Here is a 21,453-nt window from a genome sequence, read left to right as displayed (position 1 = left end):
TACCTCATAGGGTTGTTGTTGTGAGGATAAAATGGAGAGGAGGAAGATTATGTATGCTGCCTTGGGAGGAAGAAAGAGATATAAATGTAATAAATTAAAATAAAAATATAAAGATAATATGTCATGCATTTGTAGCAGCAGCCATCCCCCCCCCCCCACACACACACATACAATGACTTAATGTCTTGTCCACCCGGAGCCACCTGGAGCCACCTAAAGCTACTGTTACCACAAAGGTCACCCCCAGGGGCCCATGAACCCCAGATGGCCCACTATTATAGAAGGGGGAGGCAACAGACTGTGATTTGCTGAGGTAGCTGTTCTCTTTTATTTTAAACTGCCCCAAGGATTATTGTAAGTGGGTGGCATACAATTGTATAAAATCAATAGATCAGCAAATAAATTAATACTGTATTTTGAAGTGAATGTGGGGAGAATGATTCCATGGTGTCTGAAGTAGGGATGTTGTGGGAAATGGAGAGGGGTGTGGAATCCAGTGGACACCCGCCGCTTGGACTCCCAGCCTCCCGTCTGCAGACTGCTACCATGTTGGACTCCCTGGTTGAGCCAGCGGGCAATCTGCTGTCGTCCCGCAAGCACGCATGGCTACCTGACTCCTCAGTGAGCCGTTCTTTTGCGTAAAAATAGTAGGGATGGGGGAGAATTTCTCCCCGAAACTTCAGGGGGCCGAGTGCCAACGCATTCGGTCCTCCGAAGGTTGTTCGGGGAGAAATTCTCCGCGCCCCCCGCGCCCCCCCGGGATGGGACTTACCTTTCACAAATGTCCCTCCCGGCGGCGGGTCCCGGCGGCGGTTCGGCAGGTCTTCGTCAGGGGCGGGGGTGGCAGCCGGTCTTTCGACCGGCTGCCACCGCCACCATTACAAGAAAAGTAAAAAAAACCCCACGCCCCTGTGATAGGCTATGTAACGATTAACGTAGCCTATCATGGCTAGATTTGCAAAGTCAGCTGTGATAGGCTACGTTAATCGTCACGTAGCCTATCACAGGGGCGTTTTTTTTTTCTTTTGAAGTTCACGGCCGGGGAGACGGGGAGTTTCTCCCCAGCCTGAATTTTGGCCGGGCGAGGCGGGAAGCCTCCCCCGCCGGCCTGAATTTCGGCCGGGCGAGGAGGGAAGCCTCCCCCCCCAGCCTGAACTTCGGAGGGAGCAGCGAAGCGCCTCCCCCCCACCGCCAAGCAAGCTGTGAGACCAGGTAAGTGACTTTCGTGCATCCCTAAAAAATAGTGGCTCACTGTTTTACGTAACAGACATTTTATATAAATGGTGGCTGTAAAGTGGCCACTTTTGCAAGATTACAGGCGTGAATAGACCATTAATGTCTGTAATCTTGTGTAAATGGGCACTTTTACGGCTGCCATTTCCATGTCTTTTACATGAAACAACAAGGTGCCATTGTACACAAAATGGCAGCTCACTGAGGAGTCAGGTAGCCACGCACTGCTCACCGAGTGCCTGCAGATCACATGCCAGCTTGACCAGGGAGCCAAATGGGGCAGGTAAGTGATGGAGGTCTGCAACACAGCGCACAGGGTAAGTACGATAAATAAATAAATAAATAGTCTGAAACACCTTAAGATTTGCTGATAGGACCTGAACATATTACACATGACCCCACTATACCAATTATTATGATTAAATATTGGACACAAAATAACTAGTCTTCCAATGTATGTGTCACTTTTTTTCTTTATGTCCAGTTAAGAACCATTCCATGTTAAGCAGATGAACCAGTGGCATGGTTAAGATGTAAAGATAGGCCAGGGTTCTGGGACAAACCCACTTATCATGTATGAGCCGCATGCTCTTGCCTCCCCCCCACCCCTGATCAAGCCAGAGTCATAAGCCAACAACAAACCATGGCTTGCAGTAGGGATGTACAAGAATTTCATTTCTGCTCACAAATCATGCTAACATATCCCGTTCTGAATCCCAAATGTGAATGCGAGGAGTGGTTCACCCCCCTTTTGAAGAATGTTTACAAATTCCTTAATTGGTGATTGCATTGGAAAAATGCAGAGAGAGAGAGAGAGAGAGAGAGAGAGAGAGAGAGAGCACTTTGAAGTGTGTGTGCGTGTGTGTAATATTTTTTATGTTAGTCAACGTGCACAGAGATGCACGCTTTTCCCACTGGAATGAACTGAAAAATAGGTAAAAAATGGGAGCAAGCCGAAACAACTTTCTAAGTGATTTTCAAAGAATTTAGGTGAGCTCAAAAGTCTCTGGTTCTTCTGTCTCTAGCTTGCTGTTGGAATGACCAGGCAGCATTCATGAGCATGGTATTCATAAACAAAAAGCCAGGGTTCCCCCAGAACCTCCATACTCCCCCCCATGAAGATATCCTTTGATATCCTACTCTGTTGCTAAAAATATATGTACAATGTCCTTGGAATAATATAGTTGTAGGCCTATTATGTCATTATCTCTGGTCCAACTTAATTTCTGTCTTGAATAACAAACCCATTGTCTTCCTTCCAGGGATCTTTTTTCCAAAGACTACACTGAGACCCATTACTCCCATGATGGCAAGGAAATTACAACAAGCCCTCAGATTGAGGTAATATTCAGAGCGACTTCTGTCTAGCAGTTAAGTAAAGTAAAGGGTGTGTCCATATGAAATCTCTCAGGTGCGCAAATCCATGACATGGCCACTCAAACAACATGTACATGAATGAAACTGTCTTATACTGAGTGCACTATAGTCCATCGGTCCAGTGATTCTGCAATTGCCCGGTTCCGCTCCCCAAGATCCATTTTAACAGGAGATGTCAGGGATTGAAGATGGGATTAAACTTCTTTCAAATTCTTTTGATTCAAATTCTTTTGATCAGCTTTACATGCATTTAACATGCGTAAAACCCAATATGATGATAAAGGTTAGATGGAAGTAAGTTGCGCTTTGTTCAATTAAATGTGTTCCCAGGTAAGTGTGTGTGGCTGTGATCCTATATCAGGGGTGTGGAACCTTAGGCCTGGAGTCCCAATCCAGACCATTTGCAGTCACAATCTGACCCTCTGGTGTTCCCCAGATAGCCCCCTTCTACTGGACCCATGCTCTTTCCTCAGGCAACCAACTGTCAGGCCGTTTCTTAGCCTGCATGCATTCCCCCCCTTTCTAAAAGCTTGGAATGCCTTTCCTAAGGCTTAGTTACTGGCAGTAAGATCATTAAAGTAAAATGTGCTGATATTTTGGGCCCTGCCCCTTTCGTCTTTGACTCCAACCACCACTGGAATGTGGCCCCCGAGAGCTTCTCTGAAATGGAATTGGTCCTCAGGCCGCAAGAGGTTCAGCACCCCGCTATACATAGTTACCTGGAAGTAAGTCCTTTTTGTCTCAGTGGGACTTACTTCTGAGCAGACATGTCTAGGGCTGTGCTGTAAAGGACTGTAGCCTTAAATGCTCATATTAAAGGAATTTGCCAGCCTGCTCTAGAAGACATCCCACATTGTGATGGGCGAATGAGCAATGTTTGAGCTCATAGAAGTTCTCACCTCAGTAGGCAGTGCTTGGTTTGTTTCATTCTCGTTCCCAAATGAGAGCATGGTATTTTTGCTTTATTCTTAAAGTGCACATTTTTGAAAAGGAAAAAATGTGTGTGTGTGTGTGTGTTTTAGTACAGACCAAAATGTGTACTTTTCTTCATTGATTAAGGCATGAAAATGCATCCATTTTGGAAAATGTGCATTTTAAAATACACATTTTTTTTTAAAGGATGCATTTTACAAATGTGATCACAAGCTCAAAGATGTGACAACTTTTCCTGGGGAATGTTATCATGTTTGTGTTCAAGATTGTGAGTGGGGCATGTACAACTGTTTCTTTTTGTTTTTGTTTTAAACTGGAACAAAATTCTCATACATCCTTAATTCCACACCGCAGAATATTTCTTCCCTGTCCTCATTTTCCAAGGATGCTGTGTGAGTGAAGCTTACATTTTACCACGTGATGTATGGTCACCAGTTTATCACACAATCTGCCATACATTTTACCACACATCCTTATGTGGTGTGTGGTTCCAATTCATCTGACCATTCGATAGGTTGATAATGGGTGCCTTTTGCAAGTTGTTTTTTGTTCTCTGGCTAGTTCTTTAATTACAGTTGTGGGTGGGTGTACATGCCTGAAAGCTTTATCGTGTGGCCTCAAATAATTTCCATGGAATGGAAACTGTGGGTAAATGTGAAAGCTCTGTTTCATGTTTTGAAATGGTAACGTTATGTGGGCAAACTGCATGTCTGAAAGTTCGTGCTGCAGATCACACGATGCAGTGGTATTGACCTCCAGGGAAACAAGTTTGGAGGGAAGAACGGCCTGTAATCTGAACAGAACGTTCTACATTCCTTCCTCTTTGATTGCCTTCCCTTCCCCATAACATGCTAGCTTCTGTCAGATGGCTTGCTGTCAGCCATGTTCTCTCTGCGCTGATCTTCTGTTCTTCCAAATTACTATGAGTTATGAACTGTAACGACACATTTGTTTGAAATTCAATCATGCCTGCTGGAATTTGTCTGTAAATAATGACTTTGGGCAGCTGTGTACAGCATGTGATGTTTCTCTCCATTATAGACATTCACTTCCCTCAATAGCTTTAGAACAGTTCTGACCCGGCACTATTTGAGGACAAGCATTTGCAGGCACTATCTGAGTTGTAATCAGCACTAAATTCAGTACAACTTAATTTTCATTTCGGTGGGAGAACATTTAATCTTTGTTGGTGTGAGCTGTGGGGACTCATTGGCTTCTGTTTGTTCACTGTGTCAGCTTTTGAACTTCACAATGTGGAGGCTCTATAAAAGTAGCTTGATGTGCATCTCGATGTGCGTTCACATCCGCACGAAGAGGCTGAGGCACTTATGGCACAATTCTATACATGAGATTTGGGACAGACAAAAGGAAGGACTTCTTCACACAGCATATCGTTAAATTATGGAATTCACTGCCACAACATGTAATCATGGCTACCAACTTGGATGGGTTTCAAAGGGGATTTAAAAGGGGACTCTTGGGGATTACTATATTTTATTGCTGTTTTATTATTGTTTTAATATTGTTGTTGCCCACTCTGGGATTTTTATGAATGGCAAGATATAACTAGAATGAAAATATACATTCTTGTAAAGGCTATTATGGTGTTCCTGCCTATTTACCAGTGTCAATACCTTTTCTAGAAGGCCCTTCTCACAGCACACAGTAATGCTGCCTCCAGGACCTTTACCTCAGGTCCAACACCTTTACTTCTTGAGATGTGAGGACACACTGGCTTTTTATTGTGACAAATATTATTCTCTTGTCACTGTTACCCTTTGGTAGCCACGAGCAATAGGTGTGGGATTTTGAAAAGCAGATAAATATTTATTATTTACAGAACTAAGGTGTTAAACAGTAAATAACCGCTTTACTCTCCTCCTGCACTTAAATAATGGAGTTACAGTAATAAGTCACTTTAAAACCTTCTATATATCCTCCCTCACACACACTTGATCACCACTCTAATCCTATAAACACAGATCTTATGTGTAACCTGTCTCCTCATAAGTCGTATTTATCCCTTCCCTATCTAAAAATCATAGACATTGCTCCCTGTTTACATATCACACACCATTTCACACACACCCCACTCACTCAGCCAGTCATCTCACATTTGCAAATACGTTGTCATCAGTTATCCGTATATAGTACCTCCAGTGTCAGCGGCAGTATGCCTCTGAATACCAGTTGCTGGAAAACACAAATACCAGTTGCTATTGGACTCATCCTCTATGAGCTTCCCAGAGGCATTTGGTTGCCCACTGTGAGAACAGAATGGTGAACTAGACAGGCCACTTGTTTGATGTATCATGACTCTTCTTATGTTCTTACTGAGAAGTAAATTCAATTGATATCACTGGAATCTACTTCCAGGCAAGTCTGCATAGGATTGTAGCATTGTCCTACTAGCTGTGTAGGTCTTATGATGAAAAAGGACTGGTGTTTCAGGAGCCAAGCCCAAGCCCAAAGGCCTCACCTTCCCATTGACTCGCATCCTTCCCTTTGCTTTGCTTTTCCAATCTCTCCCCAGCCCTATTTATTTTCTCACCACTGTCAAATGACACAATGTAAGCTCCTTTGGGCAGAGATCTACTTTATATTTTATTTTAAGTTATTTTCTTTTTCCTTTGGAAAATCTAGGGATGGACAAATTTGACAATTTCAGTTTCTCTTAGTTTCTCATTTTTCCAGTCTTAAGTTCAGTTTGCCCCAAATTTGCATGAACATTTCTGTGCATATTTTTCCTAAAATGTGTGTTTTTGTAGGTAATTCCACATAATATAAACATTTTTGCAAGCAATTCCCCCTAATATAATGCATTCTTGGGATGATCATAAGGCATCTTCTTTGAATGGAGAAGTCATCTTGCTCCAGCTATTGATTCTGAACAATTACGTTCAGAATTGATCTCAAGCTTCAGACCATGCACAGTACACAGATCCCCCACCTCAATTGTCAGTTGTCCTACCACCTAGATGGTGATACATGATGTCATGGCTAGAACTGTGCTGAAACCCTACCTGCCCTTTTGCAACCTATTTGATTTGCTGTGAAAAGTCAGTTGTTTTTCTTCCTCTCGTTAGGATGTTGTGAATTTTGGAGACATTTCTCAAGGTGCAGGTCTCCAGTGCTTACCTTACTGTCAGGAGTTGGCTGAGAGGTGTGTGTGTGTGTTTTACCATGGTTCCCCCATTCTGTCCTTGCAGCCTCTCCAGCTGCTTGAGCTTTTTGGAAAGCCCCTAAAGAACTTAGCCAAGACTTCTTCCCTTGGGGCTTCCCTGTGCTCCTGCCTGCTGACTGCCTGGAAGCTGAGCGAGGCATTTGTGGTTTTGATTTGTCGTTATTAAAAGTCCTTTTAACGATGACAAGAATGACAACAAGAATAAGAATAACCACTTAATAACCCCTGAATAAGAATAATACTAAACCACTGAATAATAGTAACCACTTAATAACCACTTAATAATAATACACCACTGAATAATAATGATAACCACTTAATAACCACTGGATAAGAATAATAACCACTTAATAACCACTAAATAATAATAATAATAATAAACAACTGAATAATAATAACCACTTAATAACCACTTAATAACTTATTAACCACTGAATCACCACTGAATTACCACTGAATAACCACTGAATAATAATGATAACCACTTGACCACTGAATAAGAATAATAACCACTTAATAACCACTGAATAATAATAATAATAATAATAATAATAAACCACTGAATAATAATAAGCACTTAACCACTTAATAACCACTGGATAATAATAAACCACTGAATAATAATAACAACCACTTAATAACCACTTAATAACCACTGAATAATAATAATACACCACTGAATAATAATGATAACCACTTAATAGCCACTGAATAAGAATAACCACTTCCACAATTTCTGGGTGCGGTTTCTTTTTGCCCCTCCTCCAACAAATGGTTGAAAATAAATAGGTTGGAAAATTTGGCACAGTGCTAGTCATGGTGCCCTACGCAGCAGCTCCCAAGATGCACCTTGATATTGTGGATGTGCACAAACTTGTATACACGGAACAAATGTTCGTGTTCAAGGAGAACCCTTGTCCGAGCTCACATGGACAAATTCTTTACTTTTTGAGTAAATCACAAATGCACTCAGGGTAAGTTTGCCCAGTACTAGTGAGAATTTCATTTGTTTCATTTTTTGATAAGAATTCCTGAAAATTCACAAATTTCTTCCTCAACCCAATGGAAAGAAGTGATTTTAAAAATGTGGAGGTGGGAGAAAGCAAAACGGACACTTTGTTCATCCAGGCAGAGGGCTTTGAGTGCTTAGGTCTTAATAGCTTGGCTTTGCATCCCTGCATATTAAGTCATGTCTGTGGTGCTGAACTGGGGCTACCATCTTTTCTTTATAACTGGTTTCTCAACTTTAACACCTGCTGTACATGGCAATCACATACAACGTGGTCCTCTCCATGCTGGGAATACCTGTGCCTACTGAACTGGGCCAGTGCTGATGGCTGAGTATTTTGTTCAGTTCATTTTTTTCATAAGAACTTACCAAAATTTACAAATCCCTTCATTTTAGGGTTTTTTTTTTAATCAAACATGGGAGAAAGTGAAATGGACAGATTTCTCCATCCCTAATTTGAACCTGCATTTAAATGTCCCTAACCCTTTTCAAGCCCCATCAATTTTCATAAGCTGTCTATCTGGAACACATCTTCCCTCACAAAAGAAACATTTGTCCTGCTCAGGGGTCAATGAACATGACCTGCAGTTGCTGCAGCATTCCTAGAGAAAGGGCACAGAGCTGGTGGGACCTAAATATAGTTACTTTTAACTGCATGATCTAAGAAACTGAGATATTCATTTCATAATGTCAGCCCAGCACGTTTCCCCCATAGCAGATGTTTCACAAGTTATGCCAGACGGTTTCCTTGGACCATAAAAAACACTTACTCAGTTTTAAGCACAAAGGAAGTCACTGTGTCAGGTTCCCTTTTCTTTTAATTAACTGCGTTCACAGAGATCCTTTGCTTTTCAGGATGCCATAAGGGTTCTCTATTTTTAGCCCATGTTCATTGTCATAATATTTGTTTCCCATGACTAAGGGAGCAATCCTCTGGGGATAGTCAGCTGCCTCTGAACTCGGAGGATCCTATCCAATGCATGTTGGGAGGAGTGCAGAGGGGATCATCTCCTCCATGCTCCAGCCACCCTGCATTCATGGCTAGAAGGCTGATTTCGGCTGTCTAGCTGCAGGACATCAGCGCGTGGACTGGGGAGGCTGGATGACACATAAGAAGTGTTGTATTGGCACTTATGAACTCCCCGTCCCTTCCCGCCCCTCCCTGCCCTCAGGAACGCCCCTTTCCCCCTGCTCCATGCTGTTCTTATGAGGATGGAGTGTGGGGACAATCTGCACTGACTAAAAGGAAGCGGAGGGGGGTGGGGAGGTAGTTCTCCGGGAACCGGCCTCGGAGTGCGGGCTCCAAGGTCAGTTCCAGGAACCAACCAATCCTATGGCAGTCTAGCCGCTGTCTAGCAACCATAGGATTTCACCTTAACTTCTTTAAAATAATCCCAAAGCACTTTTGAAAAATTATATTGGGGAACTCCAATCACATTCTATTTTAAGTATATTTAAAGTCCATTAATTCTGGTGATAGGTTAGGAGAGGGACCATAGTTCATGCAATTGCGGTGTTCTATAGGGATCTATATTTGCACAATTGCAGTGTCCTATGGGTCATAGTTATTCCTGGCTAGTGAGGCAGAGCAGGAATCAGTACCAGTGCAGTTGCTAGCCCTGAAGGGACTTGCTCACAACACTAAATTTGGGGTCATCCAGTAACCCCCCTGCCCCGGCATGTATATCACATAATACATATTTTATTTGGGGAATTTGCAGCTAGAGGTTGTAGTGATGGCCACTGGCTTAAATGGTTTAAAAAAAGGATTACGGAAATTAATGGAAGGGGATCAGTCTATTGATGGCTATTAGCCATAGTATAGTAGCTCAAGAGAATCTCCACATTCAGTAACAGCATGCCACTGACAGCCAAAACAGACATTACTTTAAATCCCCATCAGCTATGTATCTCCCAATTTTTACTCTAGAGTAGGTGCAGGGCCCCTAGTCCAGATCTTATCCCCACCCCACTCCCCACACTAGGTCCCAGTCCAGGTTGGGGGCCCTGCACCTAGTTTAGAGTTGTTGTTGTTGTTTTAAAGATGTAGCTGCTAAATACATATTTAAAGTAATGCCTGTTTTAGTCCTGAGTACCAGTTGCTACCAGTTTAGGTAGGTGAAAACACTTGCCTTCAAACCCTGCTGAACTGTCCACTATTGAACGCAGGTTGCTGGATGTAGATGGACCTTTGTCTGATCTACCAGGGCTCTTCCTCTATTCTCATGACTGCTTTTTGGTGGTGTGGTCAGGTTTCTTGGGTTTTCACAAACTTTGTAGGCAGAAAGTGGTTTCGTGTAGGAAATACCATGAAACTGCAAGCAGACCATCAGGTAAGATTATTGCACGTATCTGTGCGGGTTTTTTTTTGTTTTTTGCAACCTGCACATGCAAACCACATGTGCATTGCACATATGGTTTGCATGTATAGATTGTGCAGATATATCATCCTTGAATGCGTTGTCTGGCTCCCTGCATTGTATACATGTGATTTTCAGGTCACGTTTTTAGGATAACTCCCACCAGAAGGATAAAGCGGCAAAAGCAAACATCGATGAACGCTTGAGTGTTTGGCCAAATGAAGAATGATGAACAAAGCATTCTAACTGTCACAGTCTATGAATCCGGGATTATAGCCACACTGGAAATTCCATGTGGCAAAACATTGTCTGTCTGTCTTTTTATTAAGAAAGACATGCACATGGCCTGCTCTCTATTTTTAATCATTGCATAAACTTTGGTCAGCAAATGTCTTCGTTGACATATTCACAGAACCCAAAGTCAAACTGATGTTGAGGCAAATATCTGTTAGGTAGGCAAAGGCTGCTGTTGGGATATTTATTTATTTATTTATTTATGAACTGCTTTGGCTATTGGGCAGTATAGAAATGAAACAAACAAATCATCCAGTAACTGAAGTTCTCTGAGTAGTGTACAACTAGGGATAGGAGTGTTAGCGATTTTAGTATTTTATTGTGTGCTGGTTGGTTTTAATTTTTGTGAACCACCCAGAGAGCTTCGGCTATTGGGCGCTATAGAAATGAAATAAATAAAAAAAATAAAATAAAAAAAATTAGAGCTCAACACAATTTTCTGAAAATCACTTTGAGGTTTGTTTTGGCTCACTCCCATTTTCATATTTGAACTTTTTCCTGGATCACAAGAACAGGAAATGTGCACTTTTTGAACTTGAAAAGTTCGTATTTTTTTAAGTGTGCAGTTTCCCCCTTGACTAAAGCATGCATACTTTTTTAATGTGCATTTCAAAGTGCACATTTCCCCAAACTATGCATTTATTTTACCGTGATCACAAATTTGGGAATTTACAAACATTTCTAAAAAATAAAAGTGTTCCTGCTAGATCTTGCATTTAGGTTTGCAACAAGGAAATGTTCACATAATTTGCAAACAGAAATGAAATTCTTATATATCCCAATGTACAATACATTTTTAAAAAGTGGATGGAACTTGCTGGTAGCTGTTGTGTTGCTCCAAGGGGAGGCGGGGAAGCAATATTTAACAGGAAGTGTCAGGTCTTTGGATCAGCATTTTTGTTCACCTTAGGGATGTGTGAAATCCGACCCCTCATTTCTGTGGATATCCCTGCCTATGCATGCTCGTACTGCAGGAACGCTTCTCTGCAAAAGGGGTTATGATGTGACTTTCACAACAGAGTCACAATGGCCAATGGTCAGTGATGATGGAAGTGTATGTATTTATTTTATTGGACATTTAAATCTCATCCTTCTCCGACTAGGAGTAGAATGGAATGGTACGGATGGGTACTGATGGTCAACAAACCATACTCCAGCCAAAGTTTACCAGTGTGCTCCCCTTTCTTCATGCAGGACCACTGTTATTATGAAGGCTACATCCAAAGGGACACTGACTCTTCTGCAAGCATCAGTGCATGCCTTGGTTTGAGGTAAAATGGTCAATGGCCTTTTCAACATTGAGACGATGATGATAATGATGATGAAGATGAAGACTATTACTTTAAGCAGAATATTGCTTGCTATTGGTACACGTTAAGGACTGAACCTCAGATATTCAGTATAGAAGGCAGGTCTGCTCTACGCTCCTTTCTATGATGACTCTATGCATACTCTTCAGCTCTGCTACCTTGACGTTGTCCAGAGTGGGGGTGTCACAGATATCTGGGCAGGGTGTGTGTGGAGTCCAGCAGACAGCCATCCACTCACATACGCAAACCCCGACTGGAGTCTGTAGACCCTGCCAGCCACCCCGTCCTGTTCGGCGTTGGGTGCGAGCCGCCAGCCAGTCTGCGGGTGCCCGGCGAGCTGCGCGCACCCACCCACTCCATTGCCTAGCCACCATTCTGCGGAAAATGGCAGCTTGTTCTTTGATGTAAAGGGGATTTTTATGCTGATAGCGTATTATTACTTTTATTATTCATTTATTGTATTTCTATCCCGCTCCTGAGCCAAAAAAGGCTCCCGGAGTGGCTTACGATCCATGAACAAAGAAGACAGTCCCTGCCTGCAGGCTTACAATCTAAAAAAGACATGACACACAAGGAAAAGGCAATGGGGAGGGAAGAAAAAAGAATTAGGTAAACTGTCAGCAGGGCTGGTGGGATGGCCCTGTTCCCCCCTCTCATCTCCCAAAGGAGGGGCAGTCCAACTGGAGCAGGCCCTGATGTTCCCTTTGCCTGCTCCCTTGCTCCTTCTTCTTCCCCATGGGGCCAAGGATGTCATTTAGCCCTGTGGGGGGCAGGGGGATTACAACTGGAGCAGGCCCTGATGTTCCCTTTGCCTGCTCCCTCGCTCCTTCTTCTTCCCCATGGGGCCAAGGATGTCATTTAGCCCTGTGGGGGGCAGGGGGATTACAACTGGAGCAGGCCCTGATGTTCCCTTTGCCTGCTCCCTCGCTCCTTCTTCTTCCCCATGGGGCCAAGGATGTCATTTAGCCCTGTGGGGGGCAGGGGGATTACAACTGGAGCAGGCCCTGATGTTCCCTTTGCCTGCTCCCTCGCTCCTTCTTCTTCCCCATGGGGCCAAGGATGTCATTTAGCCCTGTGGGGGGCAGGGGGATTACAACTGGAGCAGGCCCTGATGTTCCCTTTGCCTGCTCCCTCGCTCCTTCTTCTTCCCCATGGGGCCAAGGATGTCATTTAGCCCTGTGGGGGGCAGGGGGATTACAACTGGAGCAGGCCCTGATGTTCCCTTTGCCTGCTCCCTCGCTCCTTCTTCTTCCCCATGGGGCCAAGGATGTCATTTAGCCCTGTGGGGGGCAGGGGGATTACAACTGGAGCAGGCCCTGATGTTCCCTTTGCCTGCTCCCTCGCTCCTTCTTCTTCCCCATGGGGCCAAGGATGTCATTTAGCCCTGTGGGGGGCAGGGGGATTACAACTGGAGCAGGCCCTGATGTTCCCTTTGCCTGCTCCCTCGCTCCTTCTTCTTCCCCATGGGGCCAAGGATGTCATTTAGCCCTGTGGGGGGCAGGGGGATTACAACTGGAGCAGGCCCTGATGTTCCCTTTGCCTGCTCCCTCGCTCCTTCTTCTTCCCCATGGGGCCAAGGATGTCATTTAGCCCTGTGGGGGGCAGGGGGATTACAACTGGAGCAGGCCCTGATGTTCCCTTTGCCTGCTCCCTCGCTCCTTCTTCTTCCCCATGGGGCCAAGGATGTCATTTAGCCCTGTGGGGGGCAGGGGGATTACAACTGGAGCAGACCCTGATGTTCCCTTTGCCTGCTCCCTCGCTCCTTCTTCTTCCCCATGGGGCCAAGGATGTCATTTAGCCCTGTGGGGGGCAGGGGGATTACAACTGGAGCAGACCCTGATGTTCCTTTTGCCTGCTCCCTCGCTCCTTCTTCATGGCAGCCATAAATAAGCCCATTTATGCAACATGACAGTCCGTACAGGCAAACAGACCATTTACACTTGTAATGTTGCGTAAATGGGCTTATCTACAGCCACCATTTGTGTAAAAAGCCCCTTTGCGTGAAAGAATGAGCCGCCGTCTTCCTCCAAATGGCAGCTTGGTGGGGGAGTGGGTGGCTGAGCGTTGCTTGTCGGGGGCCTGCAGACCAGCCAGCAGCTTGCACCCCATGATGAACAGGGTCGGGTGGCCAGCAGGGGCCTCAGGGTGGGATCTAACCCAGTGAGTTACCCAGGACTATGGGCTGTTTTGCACCGACTTCATGCAAAGAAGGCCACTCTTGTGGCCTCTGGATTTTCATGACATAAATGCTAGGAACCTGGCTGTCTTCTGCATGGCTATCACAGCAACATCCTGAATCTGCAGGGATGCCAGTTGGAGGATGTGTACTCCAGGTCTGATTTGCATCCTGGTCACCTTATGTCTAGCCTAACAGCGTTCAACCACAGGGCTGACCTAGGGGTTGCAGGAGATAAAATTAGCAAATCGGATGCGACGTTGGTTCTCATTTCAATTCTAGATTTGGAAATAAGATTTTACACACTCACTCAGATTTGCCAGTTTCAGCTTATGCATCTTGTAGATCAGGGCTGGAGGCAAAGGTAGGCATCACTGGGCACATGCCAAGGGCTTGCACTCCAGTGGGAGCCACTCACCAAAGCCCCCTGGCGCTGCTCATCCTCTTCACCCTTGCAACCTGCTTGTTCGTTCGCTTCTTGCTCTGGTCCAGACAATGGTGGTGGTGAGAAGAAGGAGTAGTAGATCCCACTGCAACTTGTTCACTGGCTCAAGCAAGTCAGCAGTAGCAATGAGGAGGAAGAGGATGAGAAGCAATAGCAGCTGGTGATGATGGTGGTGAGAAGGTAGATCCTGAGAGAGAGGCCCATTGAGGGTGCCTTGCCCAAGGGCCCTCAAAAACCTGGAGCCGGCACTGCTGTAGATCAACCGAGTAGTGCAACAAGAAAGCAGTAGAACTGGCAGGTAGTATAACTTCATGGCCTGGTTTGCATGTAATGCTAACCCATGGTTTATTTAGAACATAGTTTGTTGCCCAGCCTAAGGTTTGTCTCACAGATGATCAAACAAACTATGGTTTGTTTCCTCAGTCCCTGGGTTGTTTGTTTCCCTCCTCCTTTGCTCACTGCATGCTTGTATCCCAACTGTGTTTGTGGCACTGCAGTACTGGCATGCAAAGAGAGTGGGTTGTTGTTGTTGTTGTTTACCTGTTCTTCCATGCTGCCTCTGTAGCCTGGTGAACAATCCATGAACAACTAGAGATTCTGGGTTCTCACGTAATGACAGCCCATGGTTTAAATAACCCACAATTCACAATCCAACAACAAATCATAGGTTCTCTTCCTGGGTTGTTTGTGGTTAATAATCCATAGTTAACTTCTAGTTTTGGGCTCACATGTAATGACAACCCATGATTCAACAAACCACGGTTACTTAAACCACGTTTTGTCATTACGTGTGAACCATGTCCATGTGAAAGAGGCTATGATATGGGCAAATTGGAAAGATAAGAGAGTATGGATTAGAAACATCATTAGAAGCCATAAGGGAGGCACAGGTTACCAGGAAAGGAAAGATACAAATTCCATCCAGACACTGATGTCTTTTGCAGAAATTGCCTGAATATTTTCAAGCTTGTAACTCTACAATCATGATGGCTAGAAACTTGTTATAAGCAAATAGAAAAATAAGGAAAGAAGAAGCAAGCTGTGAAATGGAGGATGCCAGTTATTATACATAATGTTCCTTATACATATTTTTTTAAGAAAAAAAAGAACAGACTTGGTCACACTATTGAGAATGGTGAACTCTTCTATTATGGTTATCATAGCTATCATTATTTAGGAGAGGAGATGGCATGAGAAATAGAAACTGGACATCCATCTTCATCATCCTATACTGAAATGGTGTCTGCAAATGTTTTATAGAGGGTATTTCAAGAGTCGTGGCAAGAGGTATCTCATCGAACCCTTGAAGATTTCAGACAGTGAAGCCCATGCAGTCTTCAAATATGAGAGTCTAGAAAAGGAAGATGATACCCCCAAGGTCTGCGGGGTAACCAACACTACTTGGCAATTGGAAGACCCCATCAAAAAGACTGCCAGGTCAAGCACAAGTGCAGAAGTAAGTTTCATGCTAGAACCTCAAGCATAGGGAAGTATCATCATTCACTCCTCACAGTGTAAGAGAGGAATCCTATGGGGGGCAGAGGAGAGAGAGGGGTCAGGCTGGAGAAGCCCTACGTCTAAAGCCCTGCTGGATTCATGCTGTCCATACATGGCAGTAGCTGGGTGAGAGACTGGAAGGAAAACAAGTACATGTGTAGTTTGGAATCATGATGCTCTGGGACAGGGGGTTAAATCCCCCTCCCAATTCATTGGAGTCTATGGGGACTTTTTTTAAAAAAAATCTCCATGGGGGGCTACATTTCAGGGAAAATGGGGGGGGGAGTTTAATCCCCCTGCTAGAGCTCCATGGTCATGATCCAAGTTGGAGCTGCACACACTTACACAAGAGTAAAGAAATTTATCACACATTGCTACACTATGCAAGATCAGCAGAACGTTAAGTTTGGCAGTTAGGCATCACGTTGTGCTAGATATTCATATACACAGTGCTATTTTTGATCCCTAGATATTTGCACCTTAGCATTTTCAGAATTAGCACAGTTTGGAATATACAAACATGACACCATTTAGAAAGTGACTCATCAAAAAACCTCTCTATCTCGGCAGATTTTTTAAAGAAGTGGGTAGCCGCTGTTTCTGCCTGATCAAGTGTTTCATAATTCATTCAGTCCTGAGAATCTTTACATTCCTTCAGTTCAAAACATTTGACAAGCTCTGACCTTATAAATGTCTTATTACATGGGAGCCAGGGTTTCCCAAAGTTCATGTGCTTTGACCAGGCTGTAAAAACACAATCTTTAGATTATCTGATGATCCGGTGTTCCTGTCAACTGTTTGCTGGGGGCAGGCAACTCAGCACACACCTGAACAATCTTCATTTTGTTGTTTTGTTTAGAAGCAGGCATACATGAAGGCCAAGAAGTATGTTGAACTTTACGTAGCTGTAGACCACGCAGTGGTAAGTATCTCAAAGTATGCTTTTTTGTTAAATTCTTTCCAACAGTCTTTTAACTGGAAGGGTATTGTTCCTTCCATTCCTGATGATCAGGCAGTGAGTATCATTGCATATGAAGCCAAACTGATACCAGCAGACTTGGGAGAATCCTTAGATTTGCAGAAGGACCACCAATCTTTGGGGAAAAAAGCCCCTAAGTGTGTGTGTGGGGGGGGGGACACCCAGAACAGCCAAATGAGGACTGAGTGTGCTCAGTGGGCACAAAATGCTGGCTCCCCCCCTCTGCAAAAACAACAACAACAACAGGGGGGAGGAAGAATAGAATGGAGTGACTGGAATCCTGAACAGCAGAACGCGACGCTGCAACATTTTGTTGCAGGGGCCAGGCTTTTTGCATTGCTAGATCAGCAACAAGTTCCATGCAGTCCAAAGTTTCCTATTTCCAGAAGCCAATCAAATATCTCTGGGCAGCTCACATACAGGTCATAACAGTGATGGCCTTTCTTTATGATTTCCACCCCGCATTTATATGCAGATGCATACTCTTTCTCTGCATGGATGTGCCATGTAGCTATCATGAATGATTGTCATTGATAGGCCTATCTTCCATTAATTTGTCTGTCATTCTTAAAAACCATCCAAGTGAATGGCCATCATCCACACTGGTGGTAGTTTTGTGTTAGGTGCACGAGCCTGTTCCCCTCTGGCAATGCCAGAGTCAACCTAAATATAAAATGTTGTGATACTTGTTGCCCATTTCAATTTGTATAGCTGGCAGCTAACCAAACCAAGAATAAAACATATGGAGATAATAGCAACATTATTAACAGTCAGACATCTCCAGTACTGTCTTTTACATTTGCCTTATAAAATCTGGCATGGACCTTGGCTAGTGCCATTAAAAAAGCAACAACTCTTCCCAAAATCTTGAGATCTGTGTTAAAATGCAAAACAAAACACCCCCCATCTTTTAGCAAACTGAACAATTTTCATTTGTTATTGGTGGGGGTGGCTGGAGAAAAGAGGAGGAAAGAAACCAATACAATGAAGAACTGACATCTGCGGCAAACCACTCAGCATTCTGTACAAAATTTGGGAATAGAAAAGGGATCGAAGGACAATTCCTAATTCATCAGTTCCACTTTGGTGACAAGTCTGGGTAATCCAGAACTCCAAAATCCAAAGAAAAATTAATGAGGATAATTTTGGAAGCAGCACTAATATGCACTAGTCCTTGACTATCGGATCATCAAGACATAAGTACCCAGGCCAGGTCTGAACTTTGCCAACCCCCATGGACACCAGACTAACTCCAGAGGCTTCTGTGAATTTACACATCTTTAAAAAAACAAAAAAACAAAACAATAAATAAAGAAAACTTGGTTCATGATCTCAAGGTGGGGGCAGGGGGCTAGGATTCTTCTAACACTGTACGTAAAGTTCCTATGAAAATTAGCTTTAAGGAAATTGGTCTTGGGCTGATGACACTTTAGGTTCAGTTGCTTCCTGCTGACAACTGTGACCACAGAACTATGCCAATTCCATTTATAGCTGTAAACTAAGAAGAAATGCCTATTGGAAAAATGTAATGCCTCTTTTCCTTTTTTTTTTTTGCAATAAGCATTTCTTCATTATTTGGAGGAAAATAAACACTTACTCTACATCTTCCCATTCTTCCATACAGTCGGTATGCCTTTTCGTAGGATAGTGAGAATCAGCTAACCCCATCAGTTTAATTGTAATGCAATCAATGATTTCCCAGTGAAAATAATAACTGTGTTAGGAATCTGCACATGTGATCCTTATCCTGCAAACACTGGTCTACATAGTAGGGTTAATACTGGGCATGTCTGCCCTGTAAATTTAAACCAATTTTGAATCTTTTTAGGGAGTGATCCTATGGTCCCTGGGTGACCATCCCAGGGACCATAGGATGGCTTGGAACAAAACCCTTCCAAGGTTGGAGACAGTGCTCTGACATTGGAAGGGTAAGTCAGAGATCTGCCCCTACCCGCTTGCAGCTGACATAGAGAGAACTGTGCAGGCTGCCTTTCTGAGGTCAGGAAATTAACCTTGGAGAGGGGAAAAAGGGGACATTCCAGGGGGCGGGGAGGGAAGAAGACTGGAGAGAGCATGATATGATTTATGCTGAGCTTTCTCCAGCCTTGTGTGGCGCAGAATGGTAGGTGGCAGTAATGCAACTGAAACTCTCCCCGCGACCTGAGTTTGATCCCAGCGGAAGCTGGTTTTCAGGTAGCCGGCTCAGGTCGACTCAGCCCTCCATCCTTCCGAGGTCGGTAAAATGAGTACCCAGCTTGCTGGGGGAAAGGTAGTTAGGACTGGGGAAGGCAATGATAAACCAACCCACAATACAGTCTGCCAGGAAAACACCGAGGGAAAACTGCGTCCCTCTAGGGGTCAGTAATGGCTCAATGCTTGCACAAGAGGAACCTTTCCTTTTTCTTTCTCCAGCCTCCTTCCCTCCCCCTCCAGAGTGCTGTTACTAGATGGGCTGAAAAGTCCATCTAGTTAAGATATAAGAGATCTGAGGACAAGGAGGCAAAGATTGCCTCTGTCACTCCTCCTGCCCTCCAGCTTCAGTCCAGCAGGGCATAGGAGTCTTGGAAGCTTCCAAGTTTGAGGGCTTCTAAGAAGTGAGGGTGCCATCCATGAGATTGTGCCCTTAATTGCCTTTGGTTGGAGAGAGTTGAAATTTTTGAGAGAGTTTACAGAGACATTGTTGCCCTTGGTGAACCAACACATGTACATTGTTCCACAGTCATCAATGGTCAAACAGGTTATGCAGGTTTTTCTTGAAACTTTCCTGCAATACCTGTTTATCAGAGTTGATAGTGGAATTGAGGGTACATAACATGTCCAACAATAGCTCTCTCATAGCACTCTGAAAACAGCAACAACAATTGCTTGTCACCAGCTCTAACTAACTCTAACTCTCTAAAGAATTCTGGAAAGATTTCTAATTGGCCAACTCACAAAGTGAAGTACTTTAGATAGCAAACTGTGAATTCTCTCATTGCTACCTGTTTGATAAAAGGCATATCTTTTTATTGATTGATTGATTGACTGACAGATAATATTTCTTAACCACCTTTTAATAAAAGGGTTCCAGGGTGATATAAAAAAGTGTGACTAAAACTATTCACACAAGCATATTTGTATATTAGAATGAAGAAAAGGTAGCCATAACAAAATATAATGACATATTAAGCAGAATAAACAGAATAAAAACAGACTAAAAGCATAAAAAACAAATACAGTGAAATTTCCTTTAAAATGCCTGGACAAATAGAAAGGTGCTGATAAGATTGTAATGTTGGTATACAGATTGCATAATGTGCTGGTTAGAATCTGCTATGAAGAATGTAAGTGCTAAGGTATATAGTAAACCTTTCCTCCATAGAAGCAAGTTCACTGATTTTTCACTTGAGTTAGATATCTTCTGTGGATAGGGAGACATTTTTTCTCCCTCTGTCAAAATAATAGGACACAGGATCATCCCATGAAGCTGGCTGGTGGGAGATTCAGGGCAGATAAAAGGAAGGACTTTGCACAGTGCATAATTAAACTGTGGAACTTATTACCACTGGATGTAGTGATGGCCACCCATTTGGATGGCTTTAAAAAGGGGTTAGACAAATTCCTGGAGGAAAAGGCTATCAATGGCTACTAGTCTTGATGGCTATGTATTACCTCCAGAACCAGAGGCAGTGAGCCTATGTACACCAGTTGTTGGGGAACATGGGTGGGAGGGTGCTGTTGCACTCATGTCCTGCTTGTGGGTTCTTGGTCAACAGCTGCTTGGCCACTACGTGAACAGAATGCTGGACTAGATGGACCCTTGGTCTGATCCAGCAGGGCTCTTCTTATGGTCCTTTTTCTCCATACCCCCTGCGTCTCACTCCCCCCCCCCCACATCTTAGTCTCTTCTTAACACTTGCATCTTTGTTATTTTGCAGTTCAGGACGCGCAACCGTGATATGACTGGTGTAAGGACAAGAGTATTTGAAATAGTCAATTATATAAACGTGGTAAGATGTTATGTCAAACATTCAATGGCTTTCCAGGTGAAGAAAAAAAAATCAGGGATTTCCTGTGATGGAAAGATGCGAGTCTCTGGACAAAATCTCAGAGAGCAGAAGCCTATCAACCCAAGAAATTGCCGTTGCTCTCTGGTATGGTATAAGTCAACCTCCTGCAGCTGGTGCACCCCAGATGCGTTGCACTATAACTCCCCAAAACTCCCAGACAGCCATACTGTGAGTTGTAGTTGAACACATCTGGGGTGCACCATGTTGGGGAAGGCTGGGATAAGTCAAGAGTCTTAGGAGGGCCAATCCATTCCCCTTTCACTGCTTCCCTGATTTAAACCCCCCCCCCCATTAGCAATATGGATACATCTATGATCTCATTTTCCCCTTCAGCAGCTAATAAGAGATTCGGTGTGTGTGTGTTTGTGTTTAAAACAGGGAAATGGCAAAGGCCCCAGTGGGGTAAACCTCCCCCTTCCCCCAGTGCAACAGTTCCAGCCAAACCTCCCTCCACCTTCTGGCAGCTACTTTTACATAAGGAAAACCAAAAATACATCAAGAAATCAGAACATGGATCTTGTGTATCATTTGTAGTTTCCCCTGAAGATTGTTATCTCAAAAGATGTGCAATTTCTGCACCCAGGGAGGGGGACCTGTTTTACCAAAG

At 43.8% G+C, this 21,453-nt stretch overlaps 1 protein-coding gene across 5 annotated transcripts in view; it reads left to right on the top strand.

Moving 5' to 3' along the window:
- Positions 1-21,453, top strand: part of LOC146340649 (zinc metalloproteinase-disintegrin-like NaMP) — a 108,119-nt gene that overhangs the window by 27,361 nt on the left and 59,305 nt on the right. For all 5 annotated transcript variants that reach the window (XM_084803955.1, XM_084803956.1, XM_084803954.1 and 2 more), the window contains exons 4-8: positions 2,496-2,574; positions 11,585-11,661; positions 15,582-15,777; positions 16,678-16,740; positions 20,715-20,786. In XM_084803955.1, the coding sequence (XP_084660081.1) occupies positions 2,496-2,574; positions 11,585-11,661; positions 15,582-15,777; positions 16,678-16,740; positions 20,715-20,786 (487 nt within the window). The remainder of the gene's footprint in view (positions 1-2,495; positions 2,575-11,584; positions 11,662-15,581; positions 15,778-16,677; positions 16,741-20,714; positions 20,787-21,453) is intronic.

This window comes from Heloderma suspectum, chromosome 6 (assembly GCF_057233095.1).
Source record: "Heloderma suspectum isolate Gila_16-S chromosome 6, 16-S_ref, whole genome shotgun sequence".
NCBI classification, from domain to species: domain Eukaryota; kingdom Metazoa; phylum Chordata; class Lepidosauria; order Squamata; family Helodermatidae; genus Heloderma; species Heloderma suspectum.
This window is presented reverse-complemented; position numbering and strand designations above follow the sequence as displayed.